General features: G+C 47.7%; 1 protein-coding gene across 5 annotated transcripts; it reads right to left on the bottom strand.

Moving 5' to 3' along the window:
- Nucleotides 1-2,854: 2,854 nt before the first annotated feature.
- Nucleotides 2,855-21,949, bottom strand: SOCS2 (suppressor of cytokine signaling 2). 5 transcript variants are annotated; one of them, XM_042947363.1, is made up of 5 exons: nucleotides 21,762-21,949; nucleotides 18,979-19,336; nucleotides 16,828-17,279; nucleotides 6,543-6,607; nucleotides 2,855-3,025 (listed from the first exon to the last, which is right to left on the bottom strand). In XM_042947363.1, exons 2-4 carry the CDS (start codon nucleotides 19,115-19,117, stop codon nucleotides 6,563-6,565), a joined length of 636 nt encoding a protein of 211 aa, XP_042803297.1. In that variant the 5' UTR covers nucleotides 19,118-19,336; nucleotides 21,762-21,949; the 3' UTR covers nucleotides 2,855-3,025; nucleotides 6,543-6,562. The 5 variants fall into 5 exon arrangements, with proteins under 5 accessions (XP_042803297.1, XP_042803295.1, XP_042803296.1 ...); XM_042947361.1 differs by lacking the exon at nucleotides 21,762-21,949 and adding an exon at nucleotides 20,691-21,215; XM_042947362.1 differs by lacking the exon at nucleotides 21,762-21,949 and adding an exon at nucleotides 20,093-20,626.
- Nucleotides 21,950-27,686: the final 5,737 nt, after the last annotated feature.

Genomic DNA, 27,686 nt, shown 5'->3' with positions numbered 1-27,686 from the left:
CCGAGAAAAGAAATGTTTTTCTGACTCTGACTTAAGATTTCTAAAGACAGTCTGCCGTTTTAACTGGAGCCACAGTCAGAGCATGAGCCATGTGCCTGCTCCCTAGTCCTGGGTGTCTCTGGTCAGGCTGGGTCTGAGGTTCTCAGACTGGGTACTGGGCCAGGCCTCTGGCTGGTTCGAAAGGCCCCAGGGCAGAGCACTTAACATTCCAGAGACATCATTTCTAGAATGGAAACTTAACTTCCAGGTCATTTAATTAGCAAATGAACAAGCTCATTTGGTCTCAATACTACATATGCTGCTTAAAAATTAACAGCATTTAAAGGAGAACCCTCAACTATGCTTACAACTTAGAGGGCAGTAATTCATTTAAGCCTGAAATATTAATCTAATTGGTGCAACCTTTTTGGAATATGATTTGGAAATATCTATTAAAATGTTAATGCACATATGCTTTCACCCTAATATTCCACTGCTAGAAGTGCGCTCATATATATCCCCTTAAGCACATAGTGATGTTGGCACGGAGGTTTTTTCCTGCATCACTGTAATAGCAGAAAACTGGAAACGACCCAAATTTCGCCCATGAGAAGGAGATCCATGCAATCAGTGATGGTGCGTTCATAGGACGGGACACTGTGCAGATGTTGAAAAGAATGTGGTGGACCTTTTTGTTATCATAAGGATATACAAAGCTGTATAGATATGAAGAGATCCCAGAGACTGAAATAAAAAATTAAATAGCCGAATGCATAACATCCTATTTGGGCTTTTTAAAAAAAAAAATGATTGAAACATACGCTTTTCGTGCATTTTAAAATTCTGAAAGAACAAAAGAGAAGCTTTTAACAATAGTGACCTCTGGAGAGGAGGCTGGCAATTTTATTTTCCCCTTCATAGGCTTCTGAACTGATTAGACTTCTAATCGTGGTAATAACAGCCCTGTTATTACTTTTAGAATAATTAAAAACGAGCTAATAATACTCGCTGACATTAAACCCACATGAGCAAAATCCGCGCGGATGCTCCTCGAGGAGACTATCCAAGGAAGCTACATTCTCCTGTATGTCAGGATCACTAGGGCTGCGCGAGCAGATGTTAACCCGTTGGACATAGAGCAAAATGCGAAACACAGCCGTTGACTCTGGGTTCCCCGCTCCGCTGGCGTGTTTCCAGCATGAAACGCGTTGACATCGGTCGGTTTCTAAAGGTCTCCTGTCTCCCGACGCTGCAGTGCAGGACGGGCAGGAGCCCCGGGCAGCCGCAGCCGCGTCCGGGGGGGAGCTGGCGGGCCGCGGCCTCGCACAAAGGACTGTTTCTGTATCACCCAGCGGCGCCAGTATCCCTTCCCCGGCCACAGCTTGTGTGCACGTGTCGCAGACATTAGAGCCAGTCCCTGCGGCAGCTCCGTTCGAAAACTCGAAAGCTCTCGAGTAGAAAGAAGGGAAACTATCCCAAGTGAGATTCCTCCTCTTCCCGCAGACACACACACACTCACTTTCTTCTCCTCGCTCCCCGTCTTTTTCACGCTCCTCTCTACTGGTTCCTAGAAATATCTACCGGGCTATTTCGTTTCTGGTCTAGTATGCATAAATCAAAATCAATTCGTTTCCAGACTGTCGTAGGAAGCCTTGGTTTTAACCCCCTTTATTCACCATACCGTTTCTCTCTTCTGGTGCTGCCTTAACCTGCTTATTAAATGTCTTCAAAAAATTGGGTTTGAAGGTCTGTAGCTTAAATGTCTTCCAAATATAAAACTTTCCTCCACTATAATTATATTTCAATAATGCATTAAAAAAAAAAAAAGTCCCTTTGCTCCCAGAGTATTTGGAGGCTTAACAGCAATGCCAACAAGTAAAAACTTGTTATCTTCAGTGTTAAGGGAGAAGCCAGTAAGTTTAAAGAAAAGTTAACTCATCGTATTCTCGGGCAATACCTCTCACGTCTTCACTAACAATCTTTAACTTGCTCTTCAGATATTTATAATGCAAATGTGGGGGGGAAAAAAGGACTGTGATTTTCATGTATAAATTGGGAAGCTAACTTTTCCGCAGCCTGTTTCTCCCTGCTCTCTCTCCCTCCCTCCAAAAAAACAGCAGCAGTAAACAGCAAACAAATCTCAAGGTTAACCCCAAAGTAATCTCTTTAGTTACTGAGTTGAGAAATGTTACATAGAAAATAAGGGGGGAATGTGCTTTTTTCTAAAAATTTGGGGGCTAATCTAGTGTGAGTAGCTAAAACTGTATTTTACTGCATCAGTAACTTTCACAAGTCCAGATACTTGCTTATTTGTGCCATAAATCCATATTAACAATCCACTACTTTGTCAACCTTCTCAGCTTTGGCGCTAATGGAAGGTGCTGTTAACAGCCCTCAAAACTAAAGTTCCTTTATTTCTTCTGCCACTTGAGAAAAAGTTCTGCCACAAAATTCTAATAACACTAAGTTCCTACAAATCAACTTGGAAACGTCTAAATGTGTTTTTCCTAGAAAAAGTGCCAGACATCAATTTTATCTGGCAACCATCAAAATACATCAGACCACAAAACTATACGTTCCTGGACCTCACAAGACGCACGGCAAAAAATTTCCTCCAGCCAACCGAGTGTTCAGCTGCAACTCTGCAGTCTACGACATGGGCAACAACACTGAAATTAACCTCTGCTACCAAGCCAGGTAACACGCCCCCCTCCCCCCTCCCGCAGAGGGATGGGTGGAAATTTCAAATCCACCTTCTCAATTTCTGGTGTGAGATTACACAGGATTATTCAACTCGGCATCACACTAAACTCACTTTCACAAAAAAACAAGCATAAAGTCCAAGTAATGGAATTTTTATTTGCACATTCTGTGTTATTTTATATGAAGACAAATGACAGAAAACATGGGAATTTAAGTAAAAGACCAATTTCCTAGAATGTCACGGTTGGTAAAACGTCTGTAACTGGAGTATGGCATAATTGATGTACACGGTGACCTCAAGAGAGGAAATGCCTTTGGGATCTATCAGTCATTTATTCAACACCTAAAATGAAAAACATAGTGGGGATTACAAGGCACTTTCCTGAACAGAATTTGCCATCTAGCTAGACAAGATAACACTACAAGAGTTCAGAACAATGTAGGATTGACAGGTGGGGGTGGGGGGTGGGAACCAAGGGACAGTGATCTTTGATTATGTCTCTCCATACTGCTTTATTTTTTCAAAACCTTGCTACATGTCTGACATTAATAAAGGTTTAAGAGTCGAACATCAGTGATGGAAAGGAAAGGACAGATGTGGCAAGGAACAGGAAGAATTCTGCTCTAGCCAGAAACTTGATGGGGGAGCAGGGTACACACAGATCTCTCCTTCTGCCTAGGTCCCAGATCTATCGGCAAGTTCCCGCTGTCTCTAGAATCTCCCCCAGATTCTTCCTCCTCACCCTCTTCCCCGCCACTGCTTCAGGCTGCCCGCCCTGCTCACAATCCCCTTCCTCTGGTATCTGAGTTCTGACCTCTTTTGACAGCCCAGCAAAGACCATGGACCCCCTGCTTGGAATACTGTTTTGAAATTAAAAAAAAAATTGGAATACGCAGATCACAAAAGATGAATTCTATTAAAATGCACACACCAAAATGTTTTATTGGTGATGTGACAGGATAGATTTTATCAATTCGTTCAATGACAAGATGTAGCTGTGGGTCTACTGGCTACAGGATTTTCAGTTTAGTGAAAAATGTAAAGGGTATTTTGAGACAGCAGCAACAACCTTACTGTGATATCTATATACTATGTAACAAAAATTCCTGATTTCTATTGGTGACAAACTCACGTCTTCTCTTTCTTTTTCCATTTTTTTTAAGTTTATTTATTTATTTTGAGAGAAAGGGTGGGGGAGGGGCAGAGAATCCCAAGCAGGCTCCGCGCTGTCAGCACGGAGCCCAAGGTGGGGCTCAAACTCAGGAATCCTGAGATCATGACCTGAGCTGAAGTCAAGAGTTGGATGCTTAAACGACTGAGCCACCCAGGCGCCCCTCTTCTGCTAATTCTATTGTGATTTGTCGCCTACATTTATATTTGAAGGAAATGCTTGATTTCACATAGAGGTTAATGACAAAAACAATTTTTCACATCTGAGTTCGCAGATCCCAAGCGTTCTGTCCAGGGATTTCTTGCATCTTAATCTTGGATTAAGAAGTCCTGATCTAGAGATCTGCTCCTCCTGACCAGCAGCCACATTGCCAGTAAATCTGATGTTATCGTTCTTCAGCGCAAAAGTCTTCCACAGCTCCCTCACTTCCTGGGGCAAATGCAAACTTTTTTTGGAAGGCAAGCAAAACCCTCGGTGCTCTGTTCTCTGCTCACCATCTGGGGCTTATCCCCCAACTCTTGCAACCCCGGCGCCCTGCCTGTAGCTCAGGCCAACCCATTCTTTCAGTGCCAGGTCAAAAGCTGCCTCCTCCCGGATGCCTTCCCTGATGTCTTCAAGAAGACCCAGGCGTGTCTTTTCCGTCTCCACTGCTCATTGCACAAACCTCATCACAGGGATTATTTTACTGTGCTATGGTTGCCGCCATGTGTGTTGTCTTTCCACCACCGGCAATCCCCTTGAGGTGGAAACTGTTTTTTAACTTTGTGCTGGACCTTGCCTCATGCCTAGCACAAAGAGATGCTCAGTAAATCTCTGATGAAGGATTGAGTGAATGAAGGACTGGATAAATGAAAGAGATAAATATAAAGAGGGAGAAATCAAAGATAAAGCTACAGGTTGTTGGGGCGCCTGGGTGGCTCAGTCAGTTAAGCGTCCGACTTCAGCTCAGGTCACGATCTCACGGTCCGTGAGTTCGAGCCCCGCGTTGGGCTCTGGGCTGACGGCTCAGAGCCTGGAGCCTGCTTCCGATTCTGTGTCTCCCTCTCTCTCTGCCCCTCCCCCGTTCATGCTCTGTCTCTCTCTGTCTCAAAAATAAATAAACGTTAAAAAAAAAAAGCTACAGGTTGTTTATTTATGTTTGAGAGAGAGAGAGAGAGAGAGAGAGAGAGCGAGCAAGAATGGGGAAGGGGCAGAGAGAAAAAGAGGGATTCCCAAGAGGGCTCTGCACTATCAGCATGGAACCTGATGAGGGGCTTGAGGCTGGGCTCGATGGGGGCGGGGGGGGGGGGGGGGGGGTGGTGGGGGTGGTGGCGGGGAGGGTCTGCAGGGAGGATGCTCAAACCCACAAACTGTGAGGTCATGACTTGAGCAGAAATCAAGAGTCTTGCTTAACTGACTGAGCCACCCAGGTGCCCACATAATGCCACAGTTTCTGATCTGGATTAATGTAGGAAAAAAAAAAGAGAGAGAGAGAGAGAGAGAGAGAGAGCTAGAGAGAGAGAGAGAGAATGAAGTAAAAATTGTGCTCATAAAGTTTTAAATTAAGTACATGTACAGATTCTAATTTTTTCAAAGATATTAACTCATGAATACAGCAGAGCATAATTATCCACTCAAACACACCATTGATTCTAGTATTCTTATTATACATACATGTGCTACAGAAAAAGATCCAAACTAGAAACAGGTTGCATTCTGAAACAAGGTTTGCAAACCGGTCGTCTGGAGTTTAGAACACAGTTTCCCTCAGAAGCAAATTGAAATTAGTAAGAAGGTGCCCAATGTATCTCACAAGTCCATTTGATCTGTAGTGTGCCTGAATGTCTCCGTGTTTAACTGAAAACCAGTAGAAATAATACTGTTCAATACTGTCGTAATATAGCCAATTGGACAAAGCAGCAAGAAGCGAATGGGAACATTATTTATCCTGAATATTGACATTGGAGAAAAGACAGGTTTAATTTTAGCAGGCTGAGGAAGCCAGGAGAGATATTTACGAAGATCAGAAGGAACTTCTGGTTATTTCAGAAGCTTTTGAGGGAAGAAGCCTTGGCTGTTTAATATGTATAATTTCACTTCAAGACTGAAGACGTTTCCTTTTGGCTCAAGGGAAGGAAAGAGAAAAGCTATTTTGCAGTACTTGAAAACGTTTTGGAAGACAAAGGGGAAGGAGGAATGGAATTCGAGAGGTTCTGTGTGTCCTATAAAGGTTACCTGAGGTCGAATTATCCAAAATAGAAAAAAAGAAGCAAGCTTTATAAGGCATGGTATAAGTGGGGGGTTGTTACTGCTGCTAAGTATTTCTGGTTTTCTCCCCATCCTGGACACAGGGGAGGGCTGGACCACCCGGCCTCCTTGTGTCTGAGTGGCACCCCTTTGCAGAGTGCTGGCCAATGAGTGGAGAGTAGAAGTGACAAGGCAATTAAATGCCAAGGAGAGATCCTTGGGTTTCTCCTTTCCCACTGGCTTAGCACCTCAGCCACGTTTTAAGAGGTGACTCCTTTGGATGCCTGGGTTCTGAAATGACTTAAAGAAGAGCCCCCCTTGTGACACATGACAGACATGTATAGACAGGGAAATCTGTTAAGATATAAACCGTTGTTGTTTTCAGTCACTGAGAGTATGGAGATACTTGTTTCGCAGCATAACCTAGCTTATTATGACTGACACATTGTTCTTATACTTGACCTCCAGGGAAATGAGAAAGGCTAGCAGGGAAGAGACAAGCGGTTATGGCTGCCCTGGTTAGACATCTAAAGGAGAACAGAAGAAGGGAGAAGAGGTGTCAGTCAGATGGAAGCGATCTTCCCCAGCTGGTGCTCAGGGTTTGGGGAGATCTTGTTTTACTTGGAAATTAAAGACCCGATAATACCATAATTACAAATTGGGGAGACAGGGTCCTAGCCTTCTTGCAATGAACTACGTGCTACTAGAAGGCACACGGCCTTGCATTCATCACTGAGGTACATGCTAGGTGGAGGCCTCAGAGCTTAACAGCATTTGTAAGCTTGAGAAAAATGACGCAAGAGTGAATAAAAGCAGGGATTCGGGAGTCATACTGGCCTGAGTTCAAATCTTAGCTCTCCCTCTTAAGTCACTAAATCTCCTTTTCTCTAAAGGAGATAAAAACAGAATCGACTTCAAAGGTTTGCCGGGAGCACTGAATGAGGTCATATTTGTTAAGTGGCAAAAGCAGTGCTTGGCATTACTAAATACTCTAGCTTTCTCGAGTCTTCTGGAAGCCCAAGAGTTGGTTTGTTATAGAAAGGGCACCTCATTGTCAGGTCCTGAACATAACAAATCCCACGGCCTACGAAGTGTCGTTTCGAGCTGGATCTCGTGGGAGCTCTCAACCATTACTAAGCTCAGTGACGTGCCTCTGCCTATGACAGCTGCACACCCCCATCCTCCTAGGCTGTCAAGATCAAAGGTGCGCCCCACTTTAAAACAGATGCAGGAAAATCCAAAGATGCAAGATGGATAGATTGGGGCAGTATCCATCATGCTCCAAGATTCTTTTCATTTTACCAAAGAATCCAAGAATTCCAATAGTATTTTGCAGGTTTTTTTCATTTCTTCTTCTTCTTTTTTTTTTTTTTTAAATGAATTGCTTGACAAAGAAAAGGAAAAACAAAGCTCAGTGGTTCCCTTGTCCATGAAGGAGCAATCAGAAATGAGAATAATCTATGTAGGTGGGAAAAAGGACTTGTGGAAACACATCTGTTGCCCGCAACTTTCTAGGGGCACATCTATGACACTGGTCAGGGAGCAAAGCCAGCCCTCCAGGTCCTTGGTAATGAAAATTCATGCAGAGTTATTGTGATAATAGAGGACACATGTCAGATTCCTGTTTCTCCAGCACAACCAAGATCTACAACCCCACATTCAAACTCCTTGATTACAGGGACGCCCTCAAAGATCCACAGCCAGGTGAAAACACAAAATTCTCCTAACCGGGATAAAAATGGAATCAATTGGCTCCAGCTGTGAAAAAGTCCACAGTTAAAAGGAAGTTACTATTTTTTCAAAATAAATGAAAATATATTATGGCATAGAGGTAACAATCTACACTATAATTTAAGTGGAAGCTGAGACGCCACAAAAATGTGGAGCCTGCCTCTCCTAGGGCCGCTCCCACCCCAGTGGGAGAGAGATGGCGCTCACATCTGTGCACGTGGGGTACTTTATCAGACGGGATCGAAAAGAATGAAGACGCCAAGCTTCTCATTGTACAGATGAGATAACCGAGGCCCTGAGAGATTCAGCGTTTGGCCCCAGGTCAGACAACCAGAAGTGGACCCCAAGTTTACCCAGTCCTGAAAGAGGACTTCAATGACCTGCATTTTGACTTCGTTCCATACTTTGCAATTGATTAAATTCTTTCCGACTATCTCTCGACTCAGGCAAAGCAGCCCATGATGGGAACGGCCACTATCCCCTCAGGCAGCAAGGACTGCCCTGATGCCAACAAGACCCCGCGTGACTGACCCCAAGATGAGGCTCAGCCTGACCTTTATTGCCCACCTGCTTGTACTCACCGACCTTCTCCCCCTAGTTTCCTTACACAAACCTGGAAATATTTTCAGCACTTTGGAGTCAGTCTTTGAGACACTAGTCTGCTGTCTTGACCTCACCGAAATAAGTTCCTCATTCTGCCTTTGGGTTTTGTCAGCAGCGAGTGGCCAAACCTGGTGTGTGTGGGACGGGGACCCCCACCCCCACTCCGAGCTGGTGTTCTTGCACCCGTGCACGCTGGATACGGTCATAGTTCAAGTTTCTGCTGCTGCATCACCACCTCCTCCTTTCCTGAGGATGGAATCTGCCAAGTACGTACCCCGCCTGGCCAGTGTGGAAGCCCACCTTCCAAGGGAAGCATGTGCCTGCAGGACCTAAAGCCCCAGACTCCAGGGCAACTGTGAGCCTGCAGAGGAGGAAGGGGGTCAATGGCTGCCCCCTTCTCCATCTTCTGCCAATCTTGCCTCCTCCTCTCCCCACGCCTAGCAGCTCACACCTGCCTAGTCTCCTTAACTCTCCACTCTTGCTTTGTCCAGGACATTTTCCAAAGGGGCTCCAGAGGGATGATATAAAACACAAACCTAGTTTAGCTACGCCCCCATTTAAAAAGCTTTTATCCACTTGCCCTCCAGATAAATCCCAAGCTATTAAGATCTACAAGATCTACCCCCAACTCACCCCTACCCTCCTCTCCAATCCCTCAAAGAAACGCCTCTGTCACCGAGGAGTCTAAAGACTCCTTCCTGGGGCGCCTGTGTGGCTCAGTCGGTTAAGCGGCCGACTTCGGCTCAGGTCATGATCTCGCGGTCCGTGAGTTCGAGCCCCGCGTTGGGCTCTGTGCTGACAGCTCAGAGCCTGGAGCCTGCTTCAGGTTCTGTGTCTCCCTCTCTCTGACCCTCCCCGTTCATGCTCTGTCTCTCTCTGTCTCAAAAATAAATAAACGTTTAAAAAAAATTTTAAAAAAAATAAAATAAAATAAAATAAAGACTCCTTCCTGCCCTTTAATAAGCAGACACAAGGCACCTTCCTCTGAGGTCCTTCTCCAACCCCTCAAGGCAAGTTGATGGCACCTTGTCCACAGGTAACTTATTGCCTTTATCACAGCATTTTACTATACATTGTTCACAGAATTCAAGCTCCTATATGGGATCCTAAGACACAGAACTGAGCTTCAGAGCCCCCCCAAAACCCTGGGTTTAAACCTTGTTACTGGAAAGCTGTTTTCTTTCTCCAAGCCTCAGTTTCATTTTCAATAAATGGGGAAATCCACACCTTACCAGTTTGTTGCAGGGATTAAATGGAATGACAAGGCAAGGCCTAGAAGGTACAAGAGTGTTGACTAAGTTATCTCTTCCCTGGGCTATAAGAGTTCAGTACTGCAAGAACAGGTTTTTTGTTTTCTGGTTTTTTTTTTTTTTTTTTTTTTTACTCTTTTGTATTCCTCATGAATAATACAGTAGACATGCATTAAATGTTGGCAGAATAAAGGGGAGAGGGAGAAGCAAGTGAGAAGGGAGGGAGGGAAGAAAGGAGGAAGGAAATTAAGTAATGAACGAACGAAGCTAGGAGCAAAAAAAGACACCCTGATCTGTTAGAGCTAAAAGAGGTATTTTTAAATATTAGTCATAGGACTTTGAGAATGTCCTATTGCTCCCTACTAGGAAACTCTGACAAGATATCTGCAGACACTAGGAAAAGATCATCAAGAGACCGGCCCATCCACCAGAAAGCAGTGTAGTTCAATATAGGATTGGCGTACAGATTTTAATGTAGTCCTCAATTTGTTCATTCCTACTCTGGTCTAAAACACTGGACTTGTCACAAAGGAGGATACAAATAAGCTGATCTTACTGTCAAGAGGTCTCAGTTATAGAGGACGTAATACCTGGATCAGTGCTGTTGTTAAACCAATCATGGGGGGGGGGGGGGGGCAGGCAAAGCCTAATTTGTTGTGTCTGCCAATTGCTGTGGTGTAACTATTCCCACCGTGGCTGAGTTCCATCTACCAATGATTTACTCATAATTATTTAGCTCACAAAAAAAAAAACCCTATGTATAGTGGTTCGCCCCCACCCGCCTTTATCCACAGGGGATGTTTTCCAAGATGGCCAGTGGATGCCTGAAACACGGGTAATACCAAACCCCATATATATACCAGGTTTTTCTTATCCATACATTCCTATGATCAAGTTTAATTTATACATTAGGCACAGTACGAGATAAGCAGTAACATAGAACAATTACAACCATATACTGTAATAAGTTTATGTGAATGGAGTCTCTCTCAAAATATCTTACTGTACTCACCCTTCTTGTGATGATGGGAGATGATAAAATGCCTACATGAGGGGATGAAGCAAAGTGAGTGACAGAGAGATTGTGACATCTCGTCTGGCTACTATCTATCTTCTGACCCTACATCAGAACGAGAATCATCTGCCTTAGGAACCTCGATTGGCCTGCGGTAACTGACCCAGCCGGAAGCCAGCAACTAGACGGTGGGTAAGAAGTCACGGCTGTGTTTAACAACTGGCTCTCAGGAGCCCTCAGCCGGCCACGGATTCTCCATCCCTCTTAGTTTTCTCATTCCTGCCATCGTTTTAGTTAACTCTGTTGTTTATTAGTATCCTCACTGCCTGACGGACAAGGAAAATAGATCAGAGAGGCAACTAATTTTTCTGTCAGTGGTTCTAGCAAAGGAGATTGAATGGGGAGGAAGGTCAAAACTATTAGCTACGATATGTTCATAGGTTTCTACTATCCCCCTTCTCTCTGCCCGGATTCCTGCAGATGAGTGAAGACAGGTACCCTAATCAAATGCACAAAACACAAACACACTTTCTGACCGAATATCGACTTGACGGCCGCAACCTGGAAACAGAAATGGGGAGAAAGCAGCTGTGTTGGAAACCTAAGAAGGGTCGCGTTCATCGAGATGGCAGAGGGGATATGAAAATGGGACTTCTCTGGGTAGAAATAGCAGGGAAAATATTTTCCTGAAAGTTACAGATCACAGCAGCTTTCTGGACCCAAATCTCAACAGGAAAAAACATACCAAACTAATAAGGGAGAACTGTTCAGCAAAACATACAACTTTATCTTAACATGGTTAGAAACCGGGGCGACATGGAAAAGTTTTATGAAGTTCTGTGATGAAGTCCCACTCTCTCAGCTGTAGGAAAGGTGTTCCCTGGGTGGTATTTATGCTTTAACAGAAGAGGAAGGCACTGGCCACATTGCCTTCCCCCTCCCAGTGTTTGTAAGGGAGGCGGCACCCCCCTGAATAACACGTCACAAAATGTGCTCCTGACCTCCAGGGGAAGTAGAGGGTGCAGTTCCGAGGAAGGCTTGTCTATAAAAGCGGTTTTCTTTTTATGGCTCAGCAAATGTCTTTTGATGTGAACCCCATTCTCTGTAACCACACTTCGTCTGATCCCGAGCTCCTGAAGGAATACCCTAGCCCTGCTCCGTGATTTCAGCTTACTTACTGTCTAGGCATTCGGGATTCCGGGGCTTTTAGAGGCTACGGTGGCAACAGCTGTTGCTTTATTTCGGTACTAAAGTTAAGCACCCTGAACTCAAGCCACACAGAGGAAACATTAGAAAAATCAAAACTATGTGAAGGTGAGTGAGAATACAAGAAAAAATATGCCTCCGCAGGAGGAAAGAAACACAACTATCACAGACTCATTCTCAAGGAGACGAGAAGGGAGGGATGGAAGGCACTCCCACTCCGTTCAAATGAAGTGCAATGTAACAGTAAAGGAGCCTCCAGGATTTGACATTAAGAAAATAATAACAAACACATGCACGTAACAAGTGTGCATTTAGGGCTGGCTACCTGTTTCACAACCTGAAAGGAATCAGAGAGAGACTGGAGACAGATTTAATCTCCAGGTATTCGAAATTACCCAACTCAAGGAGAATATAATTACCCTCTTTCACTGGAGTAAATAAGGCTGGGCAGGGCTGTGTCAAATGAGCTAAAAGGGCAAATTTATGGCACACAGGGCAGAAAGTAAGGCAGGAATTAACTGTGCCATTATGCCCATGAGCGGACAAAAGAAAGAATGGGCTCCACTGGTGAGGACAGGAGGGTGGGCAGTGACCCGGGCACCCACGACTGTGTGTGAGTCACATCTGGCAGAGGCAGAAATGAGATCATAAAACAACATGGATGGCAGGTTTTCGATCTTCAAACAGCAAATAGATTAGAAGCGTTGAGGAGTTAAAGTTAACACACAACTCTAACGTGGATTGAGACGTCACGAAAACCAGCAAGGGTGGATTCTCCAGGGTGGGGTGGAAAGAGCCGAGAACTGGTTATTACACCGCATGCATTCCAAAGGCCTGCTCTCCAAATTTTCAGAGGAAGAAGAACGTGATGTTAAAAGCACTGTAGGGCTTACACACGCGGGGTGGAAAGGTACAGCTTTTATGAACACTGAGCCCAAGGCCAGCCTATCCGGGCACGAATACCAAGTCCACCGTCGATTGCTGAACTGCGTGTGTGCCCACGCACGCACAGGTACGCTCAGATCTGTTGACCTCCCTGGGTCTGAAAATTCTCTTCAGTGAAATGCCGGAACTAAACTCTGCGATCTGAACGGTGATTTCACGTTTCAAAATTCTAGGAAATAAACCATCGGGAGAAGTTACAGGCCTCTTAGTAAATGAAAGGTCTAGGATGAACGATAACCCTTTTTTGCTCCAAAACACAGAACTGAGACAATGACCACAGAGGCAAGACAGGCCTCAGCCCAGCTGTTACATGGAACCACAGCCACTCAACCCCCACTACCCTGTGCCTAAAACCGACAACCGAGAAGGGCACGGCCTGGTCTCAGGACATTCCATCCCTTGGATTACTTCATGACGTCTCTGTCTCCTACCCGCCTACCAGGGTACAATTTTCTAAAAGCAGAAAAAAAAAAATCCTTCCCAAGAAAATAAACACTCCAAACAACTGTCCCATTCTGTTACCTATTTGGATTACATAATTACTATGAAGTCAAGACTTTCTTACTGACATGCCAAAAAAGAACTCTCAGCTCCTAAGTTGAACTTTTTCTCCACCGTTCAAAGCTCTAAAAACTAAAACCCAAGTCCCTAAAAAGCAGTCCCTAGCGCCCACTACAATGGAATAAAAACCCCTCTGCCTCAAATCTGCTCAGAGTGGAAACTCACATCAAAATATCTTAAATCCATGGAGATCTAGAAGTTCGTGTACTCTGTTCTTCAACAGTAAAAACAATAGTACAGACCCTCACTAAAGGCCCAAAGTGCCTCCATAGGGAGAGAATACCAGCTTTTTTCCTGGCTCCATTGAGGATAACTTAGTCAAGTGTACCTTCACCTTTTCCGTTTGCCCATCTATAAAATGGGGCTACCAGTAATTGGTAACTGGCATCATTTGCCCACAACCAAGCAAAATAGCTAACCCTCGGGGCACCTGGGTAGCTCAGTCAATTAAGCATCCAACTCTTGATTTCCACTCAGGTCATGATCTCAAGGTTTGATTCGTGAGTTCTAGCCCCAAATCGGGCTTCATGCTGACAGCACGGAGTCTGCTTGGGATTCTCTCCCTCTCCCATTCATGCTCTCGCTCTCTCGCAAAATAAGTAAAACTTTAAAAAAATCTAAGAGGCACCTGGGTGGCTCAGTCGGTTAAGTGTCCGACTTCAGCTCAGGTCACGACCTCACAGTCTGTGGGTTCAAGCCCTGAGTGGGGCTCTGTGCTGACAGCTCAGAGCGTCGAGCCTGCTTCGGGTCTTGTGTCTTACTCTTTCTCTGCCCCTCACCTGCTCATGCTCTGTCTCTCTGTGTCTCTCAAAAATAAACAAACATTAAAAATTTTTTTTAAGTTAACCCCTTCCTCACTTACCCCTACACCAGGAAAAAACTACTGGGCCAAGGTGATTCGAATCCCACAGAGGACATTAATTAAGGTACCTGTACTTTTCCAGTTGGGGCAGCAGTGAAAAGGCTGAGGGTTCCTTTTATAGCCTGTCGTAACTTGTTTGTCTGGATCAATGTAGAAATAGCAGCACTTTGCTCTTCATAATTCCTCTCCAGGAATACAAAGCGCTAGGATATTCCTGGAATGCCTCCTCACTCACAAATTGTAAGTCGGACCTCCTGCAATCACTGAACTTTGCTCATACGGTCGGTGTCAAGATTAAATGAGATAATGCATGTAAAGAGCTGAGCAAGAACTAAATAAATGATGTTAAAAAAAAAAACCCACAGCGAACCACCACACACACACACACCTGCCCCCACTAAAAAAAGGACTATCTCCTGATGCTTATCAACTTACTTGGAATAGGGAAGACTGAAATGTAAGGTAATCGTTCCATGGCACACTCTAGAGATCTTGGCTAGCCTCTGGTGTTCTCATAGTCAGTCACCTGCTAGTAGTAACGCCAAGAACTTTCCACAATTCCGTGTGCTCGTTCATACCCCAGCAGTCCTGTCCAACTCTCAACATCAAGAGGCATCAGAGAGTTTGAACCAATGGGAACAAGAATGCAAAAGACCTTATAGAAAGTCCAAAGCCCCGGACATTGATCATGTGGAAGTTTTGCCAGAAAAGCCAAATACCCCACACTAACCGTTTAGTGGGGGGGGGAGGGGGCCGGAAATAAAGTGCAGAATCTAAACATCCTAATGAAAAAGTCCACATCTAGACCAGCCCCTAAAAGTAGAGCTCTTCTCTAAATTTTAGGCTACAAATAAACTCTTCGTAAGGCACACCTAGCCATCTTTGCTGTTTGGCTGTGCATGGTTATATTGTCCTTCTAGGCCCAAAACCGTTTTTCAAGAGCTTCATGAAAATACGAATATTTTCATGACGAGGGATATGCGGGTTTTACTATGATTTATAACTGAGTTTTACAATTCACTTGGGGCACACAAGACATGCGACACTCACTTTGCCAGTGACACGCCGAAGAATGTAACCAAGCAGGACATTTTTTTTTTTTTAGAGACGGCCAAAAGAATACTGTCTGGGCTCTACATCTGCAACGGTCATGAGGTGGTGGCAAAAAGTAAATAGCCATAAAACTTTGATTTTTTATTGTGTGTTATGCCTATCAACCCATAAAAGGCCAGGATACGTCACAGTTTTTGTAGTTTCTAAGCCATTTTTTGGGGAAACACACAGGGCGTTAGTGTTAGCTTATTCAATCGGTAAAAAACCAGGCCGCTTGAAGGCACTTGTACTTTCTAAGCCACGCCTGCCAAATGCAAAGGGCAAATGCGTCCCATAACTTTAGGGAAGGGTAAGTCACGTGCTACCTCTTGCTGAGTGGTTGGTTGATGTCACATGACAGACGTTTTTACGACACCTGGCTAGTACCAGGAACGAGTATGTTCCCTACAATTCAAAGTAACAAGTGCAACTTGTAAAAGTCAAGTATTTTTATTTAATACATTCTAATCAAATAGTAACAGCAGTAAATAAACACTTTGAAAAACAGGCAAGTATCCCCCTATCTCTGGAAGAAAATTAAGTCGAAGTATTCTACATGGTAGAAGGGAGAGACCAAGTGCTGATGTCCGTGGTCAGACAATTCAAGGACAGCTTGGAAATTTCTAAAGCCGTTTCCCAAAAGTCAATGGCAACAGGTTGGGATACGGCTACTTCAAAGGATAAAATGTCTGTATCTACATGGTTTTATTAACAGGGATTGAGTTGCACCTGTATAGCACATTCTTGTCTTTAGCCTTAAAGGAAAAGACAAAGTCTTTTCCGTTTGCACCAGTTGGAAATATTTCTGAAATAAGGCTCCCTTAAAATGGATTACTACAGTACTCATTCACATGAGAGAGTTCATACATGTAGTAAAAAGTCAAATACAGGATTTCATGGTCACTTTTTTGGTTGATTTGGTTAATTGCATAAAAAGGAGGATAAATACTCACAAGCAGGATCTGTTTAACAAAACTCCTAGGTACATCAAGAACGCAAAAACAGAAAACGTCCTAAAGTAGACTCTGATCACCAGGCACGTAAAATTAAAGCTAAGCCTGCGTCAGTTTTTTCCTTCGACTTCTTCAGTGCTCCTGCGCAGAGTTCTCGCTCTACCGCCAGGGTCTGGGCCTTCTACCTAGCAAACAGGAACCCTGGGAAGGCAAGGCATTCTGATAAAATGTTCCTTCAGCCTCTACTCAGGACATTTTATTTTTACCTTAAAAGGATCAGCTGGTCTTGGTCAGCCTTAGGGAAAGGAAGCATTACTCAGGTGAAGACATTTGGGGAAACTTTAAATACCTAGCTACCTCCTCACACGTTTAAGTTAGATGGACTTCAGCTGTTTTTAGAATTCCGAGTAGTTATCCAGAGTAGTGACTCAAGTTTTGGTTCTTTTTTTTTTTTTTTTTTTTTTAATACATAGCTGCATTCGGAGATACTCTATAGGAGGCATGTTTAGAAAAAGAGAAACACTTATACCTGGAATTTATATTCTTCCAAGTAATCTTTTAGTCTTGTTGGTAAAGGCAGTCCCCAGATGGTGCCGGTGCATTTGTTAATGGTGAGTCTACAGAGATGCTGCAGAGGCGGGGCTGATGTGTAGAGCGGTTTGGTCAGATAAAGGTGAACGGTGCCGTTCCGGGGCGCTTCTGGGCCTGTCCGCTTATCCTTGCACATCTGAACGTAGTAGTCGATCAGATGAACCACACTGTCAAACTGTTTAAGCTTGGATTTGACACATATGATAGAGTCCAACCTGAATTTCCCATCTTGGTATTCGATTCGCAGATTAGTTGGTCCAGCTGATGTTTTAACAGATATTGTTAGTAGGTAGTCTGAGTGCGAGCTATCTCTAATCAAGAAAGTTCCTTCTGGTGCCTCTTTTAATTTCTCTTTGGCTTCATTAACAGTCATACTTCCCCAGTACCAACCTGGGGTTTCCGTTCAAGAAGAAAAAGAAGAGAGAGTAAAATAGTTATTATACAGAATTTCTTAAATAGGGCAAATACTTGGCAACAATTTTTCTAGCTCTAAAGAGAAGTGCGTGACAGTTTACCAGAGACTACCATAAATATTTTAGGTAGACATCTAATGAAAATGTGGGTCCGTTTTATGAACACAAACTGTGAGCCAGTTTTCTTCTTTAAAAAGTAACATTCGGTAGCCCTTTAAACTCTCTTGAGATTTTCTCCGAAGGACACAGAATTTTGCCATAGGACACACTGGCTGAGAAAGCATGATGCTTCTAGCACCGTTCAAGTGAAATCAAAGTAAATTAGAAATAACTCGGAAGTTAGAAATAAAAGGCGTGCCCTTACAAAGGTGGAAACCCCAACTCCTGGAATCCCAGCAGTTTTGTAATCCCAAAACTTCTTGGAAGACTCGCGACCACCCTCTCCCTCCCTCCCCAAATCCATTCATGGCAGAAACTCTGTTCAGAGACCTTGGAAAGTACTGCTATTTCCTTGTTTTTGAAGCGCGGTTCTACTACAACAGCTTCTGTTTGTTGCTTTGGTTACAACTACCATATCAGCCACTGAGAAATGAGGGAAACCCCAACTGATAAGAAGTAATTCAAGTTTACAATCCGCACCTCCTTTGGACTTTGCCCTAATCCAAATCCCATCACAACCTTCCGTCTCCCCAGCGTTCTCCATTTCATCTGCCTGCACCATCCCGGGGCCCATCTCGTTTTCAAAAACCACTTCGAGCCATTCTGCATAAGAAGTCTGAACAATGCGCTCTTCCACCCCACCCCCCATATTGCTCGGGTACCTGCAATCTGCCGGTCCGCCCCGCTGAGGGAAAGTCGGTGGTCCACACTCAAAGACCGAACCGCAAGTGACTTTTCCCTCTCTCTAGTGCTACCAAAACTTCAATTTTGCCCCAAACGTAAGCTTTTGGGATTCAGATTTTGAAAGCTTGCGTGGTTTGCCAGATTTTTTTTTTTTTTTTCAATCTTCTCTTCTTTCAGACGCCGAGAGACAACGGCGGGCCACGCAAAGCGCAGGACTGCGCTTGAACCAAGCAATAACCCTGGGCGCGCAGCCCCTCAAGGCCGCGCTCTGCAAGGGGCTTCGCTGGCCGCCTTCCTCCCGGCCCTGCTGCAACCGCCCGCGCGGCAATCAGTCCTTGGAACTTGGCCGCCAAGGTCCCGGGCTGCAGCGGCGGCTCGGCTCGGAAGCCGGATGCGGCTGAAACTGCGGGCAGCGCAGCGCCCACTGGCCGCCCTCGTTCCCCGCGGAAAGGGAGGCGCCTGGCTCTTTCTCCCGCTAGGGTTCAAGCCCGTGTACCGACCCCTGAGCAGCTGCGGCAAACAGCTGAAGGCTCCAGCTCCCTGAGAGGCTATTTCCAAGCAGCCCTTCTCGCGTTCTGCCCACCCTAGGCCTCTGGGTCCCCCGAGAACCACTTTTCTTTCGCATTCCCAAGGATCCAGGGCCGTGCGGACATCCTCTCCGCGGGCCCCCGCCCTGAGGCGGGGACGGGAGGCGAGGGGCTGCAGTTCAATCCCATTCTGCGCTCTGCACCGCGGCCCCGCTTCCTAGCCGCGCTCCGCGTCAGCAAAGCCCCCAACCGCGTCTTTGGGGAAGCGACCCTTCTCGCGCGCGTCGCGGCTGGTCGGCTCCCTACCTGTTTGACTGAGCTCCCGTAGGGCCTTCGCCAGACGCGCCGCCTCCGGGGACGGCTCTTCCGCGGACCCCGCGGTCCCCCACTGGCTCTGCGTCCCTTCCGCGCCATTCCCGGAGGACTCGAGACACCGCAGGGTCATGGGAGAGGGGTCACCGCGGCAAAGACAGGTGGCCGCCCGCGCTGGGATCAGAGAGGGGCACGCGTCCTTCTTGGAAATCAGTGAGAACCCCAAAGCAAGTCTCTGCGGGGTATCCGAATTGGTGGAGGGGGAGGGGATGGGAGGCTTCTGGCGTTTCCTCCCCAGGTCCCAGTGGACGGACGGCAAAGTCCCCCGCAGGCGCGGTCACCCACAGTTTGCCTGCAAAAAAGAAAGTATGGGGTTGGGTCGGTCCAAATTGGACCCCTGCGTCTGGGACTGTGGGTGGGAAGACAGACGTGGAAAATCCCGGGGACTCCTCCGCGTCTATCCTCCCGCACCATTTAACCCCAAGCATGCAGTGACTGCCCCGGCCCAGCTGTAGAGAAAGGAGGATAAAAGAGAGAGCAGCGATCCAAGACGCCGGAGTTGCAGAGGGGGAGGGGGGAGGGACAGGATAAGGGTGGGGAACAGGGTGTCTTCCCGCCCAGGGCTACTAGCTGAAATCGCAGACTAGCAAAGACGAGTCACCTGCGGGTATGGTGGTAAATAGGCCCTAGTCAAGGACAGACAGAAAAATCGCAAAGGAAAGAACAGGAGATATCCCCAAATTGGCACCCCTCTATCTCACACTCCGCACAGCCCAGGGGCCCCGGGACGAAGCACCCTGAGCCGCCAGCCCGGGGCGCCAAGGTGCGCGAGCTGCCGCACCCCCGCCCGGAGGCTGCCTGGCTCCTCTCTGCCCGCTCCCCAGCGCCCGCTTGGGGTAGAGTTGGGGGGCTCCCCGGGCTCCGTGGCTGCCCCTCTAGTGGCCGGGCGGCGGCGGCTGCTGCAGCCGCCGCGGGCGCTGTCGAGGAATCGGCCCAAGCGCGCAGCCCTCGCGGGGGCTCGGAGCCCGGAGCCGAGACCCGGGCCGGGGCAGAACGGGCGGCTGCGAGCGCCGCTGGACGTGCAAGACAACGAACGCCGAGCCCTTACCTCGGCCTCGGCCGCAGCGTCCACACCAGGCAGCCTCCCCAGCGGACATGGGGCGGGGGAGTCGGGAGGGGCCAGGGAGAGGAGGGGTTTCTGCCCGAGTTTCCCCAGTTGACTTTTAATTTGGGAACGAGATGCCTGGGGATGCGCTCCGCACTAGCCAGAGTTCTCTGCGCAGAGGGCAAACAAAAGCCCGGGGGATCTTCGCTTGGAACCCCCGAGCTCTGAAATCCCCCACCCTGGGCAGCTGCTGGCTTTCCCTCCGGCTGCGACCAAGGAGGTGGGAAGAAGAGAGGGAGGAGGAAGGAACTAGGGCGGGAGGCAGGCGGGTGGGGAGGAGCGGCGGATCAGGTTATTAGGATTATTAATTTGGATGGCTGTTTGGGGCGGGGGAGTAAACTCCGGAGACTTCCCGACGCCTAGAAGGAGCCGAAGAAAGCAGGCAGTAGCGCCCGGCCGCGGGGCAGAGCCGAAGCTCGGACTCTCTCCCTGGCCGCTCTGAACTGCGGAAGCCAAGGCCGCCCGGCGCTCGCAGCCGCGCCCCATGCCCTCCCCGGCGACCCTCCATGGGGAGGAGCCTTCGGGCTCCCGGGACCAGTACCTGCCGCCAACCCCCGACCGAGCTCCTCCGGCGCCCGGGTTGCGGGCGCAGGGGATCCTGAGGCTGTGCGCACCGGGCCCGGGGGCGCACTGTCCGCGGCCCGCGCAGCGCCGGTTGCGGCGGGCGAGGAGGTTCATGCTTCAAGGGAAGCCCAAGGCCCGTGAGCCGCGGTGGCGGCGGCCAGACATGGCAAGAGTTAAACGTCTGTCCCCGGAGCCGGGTGTGCGCGCGACTTCCCAGCCCCGCGCGCCTCCCTAGCTCCCCGCCTCCCTCCCCTGTCCGCGCTCTCAGGGCGCCCCTCCCGGCTGCTGCGGAGGCCGCTTTCCAGGAACTTTCCAGGAATCCGTCTCACGTGACCGCGGCCCCCGCTCCTGCTTTAAAGAGGCTCCGGCGCTAATGCGCAGGCTTCAGGGAAGGCGGGCTCATAGCGCTCGTTGCGGTGCTGGGCGGCGCGGCTGGCCAGGAGTCCGCCCGCCTCTGACCGCACAGCTCCGAGTGCTCCGAGGCGCGCACAAGCCCCACCACCACCGCCGTCCCCGCTTCGGCGGCCGGAGCCTGACCCCCACCGTGTCAGCTGTGCGCGGGGGTCTGAGGACCAAGCGATATCCTCGCCCAGCCGCGGGTCTCTGTCTTTCCCACCCGCTCCGCGCCTTCTCGACGTGACCCTCCCAACTGCACATTTTGTGAAAGGGATGCGGGAGAGGCTGGGGGTCCCCGAAAACGGCCCCTCTCGCTCTACGGCACATTAGTGGGGGTGGGAGAGGCCCCGATCCAGGCCCCCGCGCTCCCCACCGAGAGCCGGAGGGAGCGGACCGAAGGCTGTGCCCTCGCCCAGGTCCTAGAAGGCAGCCAGCGAGCTGAGAGCGGTGCCTCCTTAAGCGGCGCTAGCGGCTCTCAGTCTCCTCCCCCAGGCGCTCCTGCTCTCAAGTCTCCGGCAGCAGACCAGTCGGGCTCCTCCTCCCCTCCTCCCCCTTCCCCTCCTTCCTCTGTTCGTAGTCTACACGGCCCCACTGTCTCCTTCCGCTGGCAGACCCCGCTCACCTGCTCTGACTGCTGAAGGGGCGCCCTTACCTACGCTCCCGGGTCGTGCTGGACCGCCGGCCTAGGTGCCTTGCAGTCCCGAGAGCTCTCGTCTTGGCGATTTCTCCCGCAGGGCTAGCGCCCAGGGACTGGAAATTCGGAAAGATCTTGTCACTCCCCTGCCCGGAGACCCTCACCTCCTCCCACCCGATTGAAGGCCACCTGGACTCCGTTGGAACTCAGCTCCTCGCCTGCATGCCCGCCTCCAAAGTGTGACCTACTTTTAAAAAACCATTAGCACTCACGGGAAAACCGGATCCCAAATTTCGATAACCATTTTTCTTTGAAATACTATTCTATTGCATCACTGCTCAAAAGCTTGAAAGGTCAATGGCCACTTTCAGTTGAAGCAGGGGCTAAGGGGAAGTTGGGCGAGGAAGGGGGAGGAGGCGTGGGGGAGGCCGGCTCACAAACCTTGCCTGGTGTCCCCCCTGCTGGCCCTAGGAGGAAGCGTAAACCAGCTTCCTGCCTTCCCGGACAGGCAGGAGTCAGGCAGGAATGATTCTCTCAATAATTTTCCTGCTTTTGAGTAAGTAACTATGCAAATGATAGGCAGGTGAGCCAGGAAGTAGGGGCGGGGGGGGGGGGGGGGGGGGGGGGGGTGGCGGGGGGAGGGAGGCATTTCCAAGCTAACAAATGACTTTGTCAACAATAGAGTGGTGTGGATGGAATCGTGTTTTGTTTTTTAGAGTCTAACAAGTAGAGGGCAGAGCTAATTCAACCCTAGTTAAAACTGTATAAAGTGGCTGAATAATTTGGCCAAATCATTTACCATCTTTGGGCCCTCGGCCTTTTCTATAAAATAAAGGAACTGGACTCCAGTCCTGGCTCAGGGACTGGGATGAATGAACAAATCAGATTCATGTAGAGTTTGTGTGTAGTCTGAGGCCCAGAGAACCTTTAAGAACCACTATATCTACTAGGGTTCACTATGTTCTAGGTTATTCCATTTGGCTTCTTATTCCTCTGCGGAGAATCCCAGACCAAGGATGTACCCACTGTTCTGCAGTTTAAACTAAAAGATTTTAAGGTTTTTACAAAGATAAATTTCTATTTAATTGCCAGTTGAAATGAATCTGCCAGCAACCTTCCTGCATGTACTTTCCTGTTGCCTCCTAGCACATGCTGTTCCCTCTTCCTGGGATGCCCTTCGCCAGAATGGGTGTGTGGCCAGCTCTCATCATTCAGCTCCCAGCTCAAAGTCACCTCCACAGACAGTCATTGTTCACGAAAATTACAGTAAGCACAATGCCAACTGCAGGGGCACCAAATTTTGTAGCAAAGAAAGATTTTCGGCTTTTGTTTCTGAACTGTTTCCCAGAGATCCCAGCATTTTGTTGGCTTTTTTAATCCCCAAGAAACACATATGGGAGGGCCTCTTAGGAAAATATTTATGGGATCGTTTTAAGTGAGAAAAAAGTAGAATGTGAAATTGTATCTATGCTATGGTTACAACATTATAACATTATGTATATGCCTGTGGGCAAAAACAGAAGGAAATGTAGAGAAATGAAAGCAGCTTTTTTTCGGGTGGCAGGATATGGGTAAATTTTTAAACTTGACTTTCTTTAATACTGTTCCAGTATTTTGGATACAGTCATTGTTTTCCAAAGTTGCATGTGAGTGTCTTCAGTGACTCTAAGAGGGTAGAGTGTAATTGGTAGAACTTATGACTCTAGTCCTGACGGACCTCCTTCCTGAACTCCCAGGCGGGTCACTCAGCACTGCCTTTCAGATGTCTCATGGGTACCCCCAGTTTAGCACGTCCCAAACCAAGACCCGATAATTTCTTTTTTTTTTTTTTAATTTTTTTTAATGTTTATTTATTTTTGAGACAGAGAGAGACAGAGCATGAACGGGGGAGGGGCAGAGAGAGAGGGAGACACAGAATCGGAAGCAGGCTCCAGGCTCTGAGCCATCAGCCCAGAGCCCGACGCGGGGCTCGAGCTCGCGGACTGCGAGATCGTGACCTGAGCTGAAGTCGGACGCTCAACCGACTGAGCCACCCAGGCGCCCCCCCAAAATTTCTTAAAACAACCCTGTTTGAGACAAAAACAAAAGCAGTTTCTCCTTCATTTCTCCCCATCTCTGAGAAATGTCATTTCTAATCTTCCATTGCTCTGGCTAAAAGCCTTAAAATCATCCTTGACTGCTCTCTGTCAAACGCCCCACATCCCACTGTTGGCCAATCCTTTGACTCTGATTTCACAACAAACCCAGAAGTAAAGCCCTTGCCACATTTTCACCACACACCAGTCCAAGCCAGGCTTCCCAGTCTCTGCCTGGCCTACTGCTGCAGCCTCTACCTGGTACCTTTGTCCCTCCGACAGACTCTTCCTGCCAGAGCAACGACAGTGACCCTGTTTAAGGATCTGCTCCAGTCCAAATGGCTGCATCACACAAGAGTGAAAGACAAAATCCCAGTAGCTTCTCGGTTCTATTTATCTCCCTGATCTCATCCCCTCCTGCTCTGTCCCTTGATCATTCCGCTCAAGGCACATTGGACTCCTTGCTGTTTCCAACACCTACTGCCCTTACTCCTTCCTCAGCACCTTCTCCTCGACCCACCAGGCTCCTCCTTCAGATATCTGCGTGGTTTGTTCCCTTACTTCCACGGGCCTTTATTCAGTGCCACCGGCTCAGTGAGACCTTGCCTGACCACCGTATTCAGATTCAACCCACCTCCCCACGCAGTTCTCTCTCTTTCCTGCTCTGGTTTTCTCCTTAACACTGATCACTATCTAACCTAGTTATATTTTATTTATTGGTCTGGTTTCCCGTATTTCTCCTTCACTAGAATGTAAGTTCCATGAGGCCATGTACTCGTATTTGCATTCTTCACAGCTACATCTCAGCACCTCCGATAGTCCCCCGCATGTAGCCGGCATTCCCCGTACGTGTTGAATGAGTCAGTGGATGGATGGGTGGTCCGTTAGCAGTGTGGCTTTAAGGTTAAACTTCCCAGGCATGAATCCTCACTCTGCCACCACTTGCTACATGAGTGATCTCTGGCAAATTATTTATCCTCTTACGGAGATAATACTGGAACTTACCTTAGAGAGCGGTGGGGAGAACTAAATGAGATCATCATATCTCATATCTATATCCCTGTATCTCTCTAACGCTGTATCTCATATCTGTTCTGTTCAGCGGGGCAGGTGCACGGCTGCGACGCTGAACTGTCATTCTACTTGACGGGGGAAGGGAGAAGTTTCTTCTGTGGCCTGCATTGAGGAATTGCCAAGGCCTGAAAATCTCTCTGTGCCAAAGTCAAACTGGATGCTCTTGATTTGCGATGCAGATGTTCTAATACTGGAGTTGACAAGTGCTCCACACCAAGTTGTTGTTGCTGTTGTTGTTGTTGTTGTTGTTGTTGTTGTTTTGCCTATTTGCAGACAGAGTGTCTTAATTTTTGTTTTAGGGGTAGGGGAGCGATAGGATGATCCATCATTGGCTTTTGTGTCTGGCGTGCCTAGGAGCAGAAGGTACTTTTAATTGGCCACCATCCCTTCCTTTCAGACTGTGCCATCTCACTGCCACCACTGTCACCATTACCGCCACCACCACCATCACATACACTCCACCTTCACAAACCCCTGTGATTCTGGAACCCACCTCTCTGGACAGCACGTGACCCAGGTTAGTTAACAGAAATGTCTCAGTTCCCCGGACACAGAGGTTTCTCCAGTGTCACAGTCCAAGCAGATTGTTTTTTTAGGATTTGATGTATGTGCTGCAAGAGGAGCGATCCCCCCTCCGGCCCCCGCCTCTGAGATGATGAGCAGTGATGACCATGTGAGCCAAATTTTCTACCACCTAGAAGGAGCCCTTCAAAGAAGGGAAGCAACAGAGAATGCAGAGCTCAGGCTAGAGCGGGAGGAAGAGGTCTCTGAGCGCTTGAATCCAGTTCGCCTGAGGCCACACCACCCTTGGGCTCAGATACAGGAGCCAACACGTTAATTTTTCCTCCTTAGTTTGACTTGGGTCCTGTAACTTGTCATCAAAGACACTCTCATGGGGTGTAGGGAGTTGGGTAGGAAAGACTCCATGGGAGGGAGTGGAATAGAGAATTGAAAAGATACAGGACAGAACTATCTTCTGTATGATGAGCATCTCTTACTTCTCCCCTGGTGCTACTCAATACCAATTCCCTTTTACAAGGTCCTGCTTACTCCACCCCATGATGGAGCCTACTCCTTGGTGTCCTGGCCGGCTTCAGCGCTCTGGGTCAGGGATTCCAGGGGGGAGAAGCTGGGCAGATGGCTTTCCCCTAGACTTCTGGGCCCCAGGAGCATGCGAGATGGACATGCCCTTGGTCTTTCTAGTCACAGAAGCTGAGGGGAGTCATATTCTAGGATAGTAGTTGTTAATTTAAAATCACAGAGCTCTCAGAAATTCTGGTAAAATCTATAGACTGGAGTTCACAAACCACCTGCCTGTGGGCCATATTTGATCCCTCAGAGTGTCACGGTTGGTGTGCCAAGATTCTCTCTAAAACCATGTGAATCAAATTAAAATTCTAGAGATTTCACCCCAAAGCGATCCAGAATTCTGCTTTCTCTTAACCAACCTGAAACTCTGTCAACACTGGATCTCATTCCCTCAAGGCAGAGATCAGCTGAAGCAGAGTGGTGGCTGCCTCTGTGGAAGGCACATTCACCACCAGTCCTCACCATCCCCCGGCCTCCCCAACTCTGAACATGACTTGCCATTTGTCATCACACCTGCAGTGTTTTTCTTACGGTGGTGAGATATTTCTCTGGACCCCAGTCTCTACCAGAAGCAGGGAAATAAAAGATCGAAAAGACCAGATATTTCCAGACCACTGGGAGAGAACTTCTTTCTCTATAAAAGTGAAACATATTCCTCTGTGAATAATAAGCAAACAAAGTGTGGCTAGATTCTCATACCTGACCTGTTTCATTCTTCTATGTTCCTACATGGCCCAGGCATGTGTGGACAGCCTCCATCTAAGATAGTCTCTGCAGAAATATCTTCTGGAAGCACAGATTTGGGGGATCAGTTGACACCCTGAAGCCCAACTATGAATCCTGAGGGGTCTCTTGACCAGAGGCAAGAACCCTGTCCTGAGGTGGAGAACCTCCAAGGAAGTGCTTCTCTAGAGATAAGAGTACTAGAGATAAAAGCCATCTCCCCAGCTTCTCCCTCCTGGAATCCCTGACCCAGAGCGCTGAAGCCGGCCAGGACACCAAGGAGTAGGCTCCATCATGGGGTGGAGCAAGCAGGACCTTGTAAAAGGGAATTGGTATTGCACAGCACCAGGGGAGAAGTAAGAGATGCTCATCATACAGAAGATAGTTCTGTATGGGTCTTTCTGTATTGAATTGGTTGTATAGTCAGAGGATCACCAATCATAAGACTTTGGTGCTAGAAAGGACATCGTTTCACTGGTGCAGAATAATTTTCCTTGTTCTCTTTCTTCTCCCTCACGATGTTCTAATCCTCTTGCCTCATTTCTCAAACACACAAGCCTGGCTCAAGGCCTTTGCACTTGCTCTTTGCCCCATATTCTCATGGCATCACTCCCTCACTTTGTTCGGGTCTTTGCTCAGAGAGGCCTCCCGTTTCTTATCAATGACCATTTCTTTCTCCTGCTTTATTTTTCATCTCAGCAGCTACTACTACCTGACATTATAATGGCTTTTATTTGTCATTTGTTTGATGTCTCTCTCTCATTGAAACATAAGCAGAGATTTTGTATGTTATAATCACTACTCTATCCCCAATGCCTAAAGAAGCTCCTGGCCCATAGTAGATACCCAGTATAAAGTTAATGAATGAATGAATGAATGAATGAATGAATGAATGAATTGAACGCATCCACAAGTAAGGAAACATGCGTTTACCACTTTTTTGCCCTGGATCCCTTGACTTTTCATCTTCCCCAGATGCTCA

This window comes from Panthera leo, chromosome B4 (genome assembly GCF_018350215.1).
Source record: "Panthera leo isolate Ple1 chromosome B4, P.leo_Ple1_pat1.1, whole genome shotgun sequence".
Lineage (NCBI taxonomy): Eukaryota > Metazoa > Chordata > Mammalia > Carnivora > Felidae > Panthera > Panthera leo.
The sequence above is the reverse complement of the archived record's forward strand: the minus strand, read 5'-3'. Positions and strand labels throughout refer to the sequence as shown.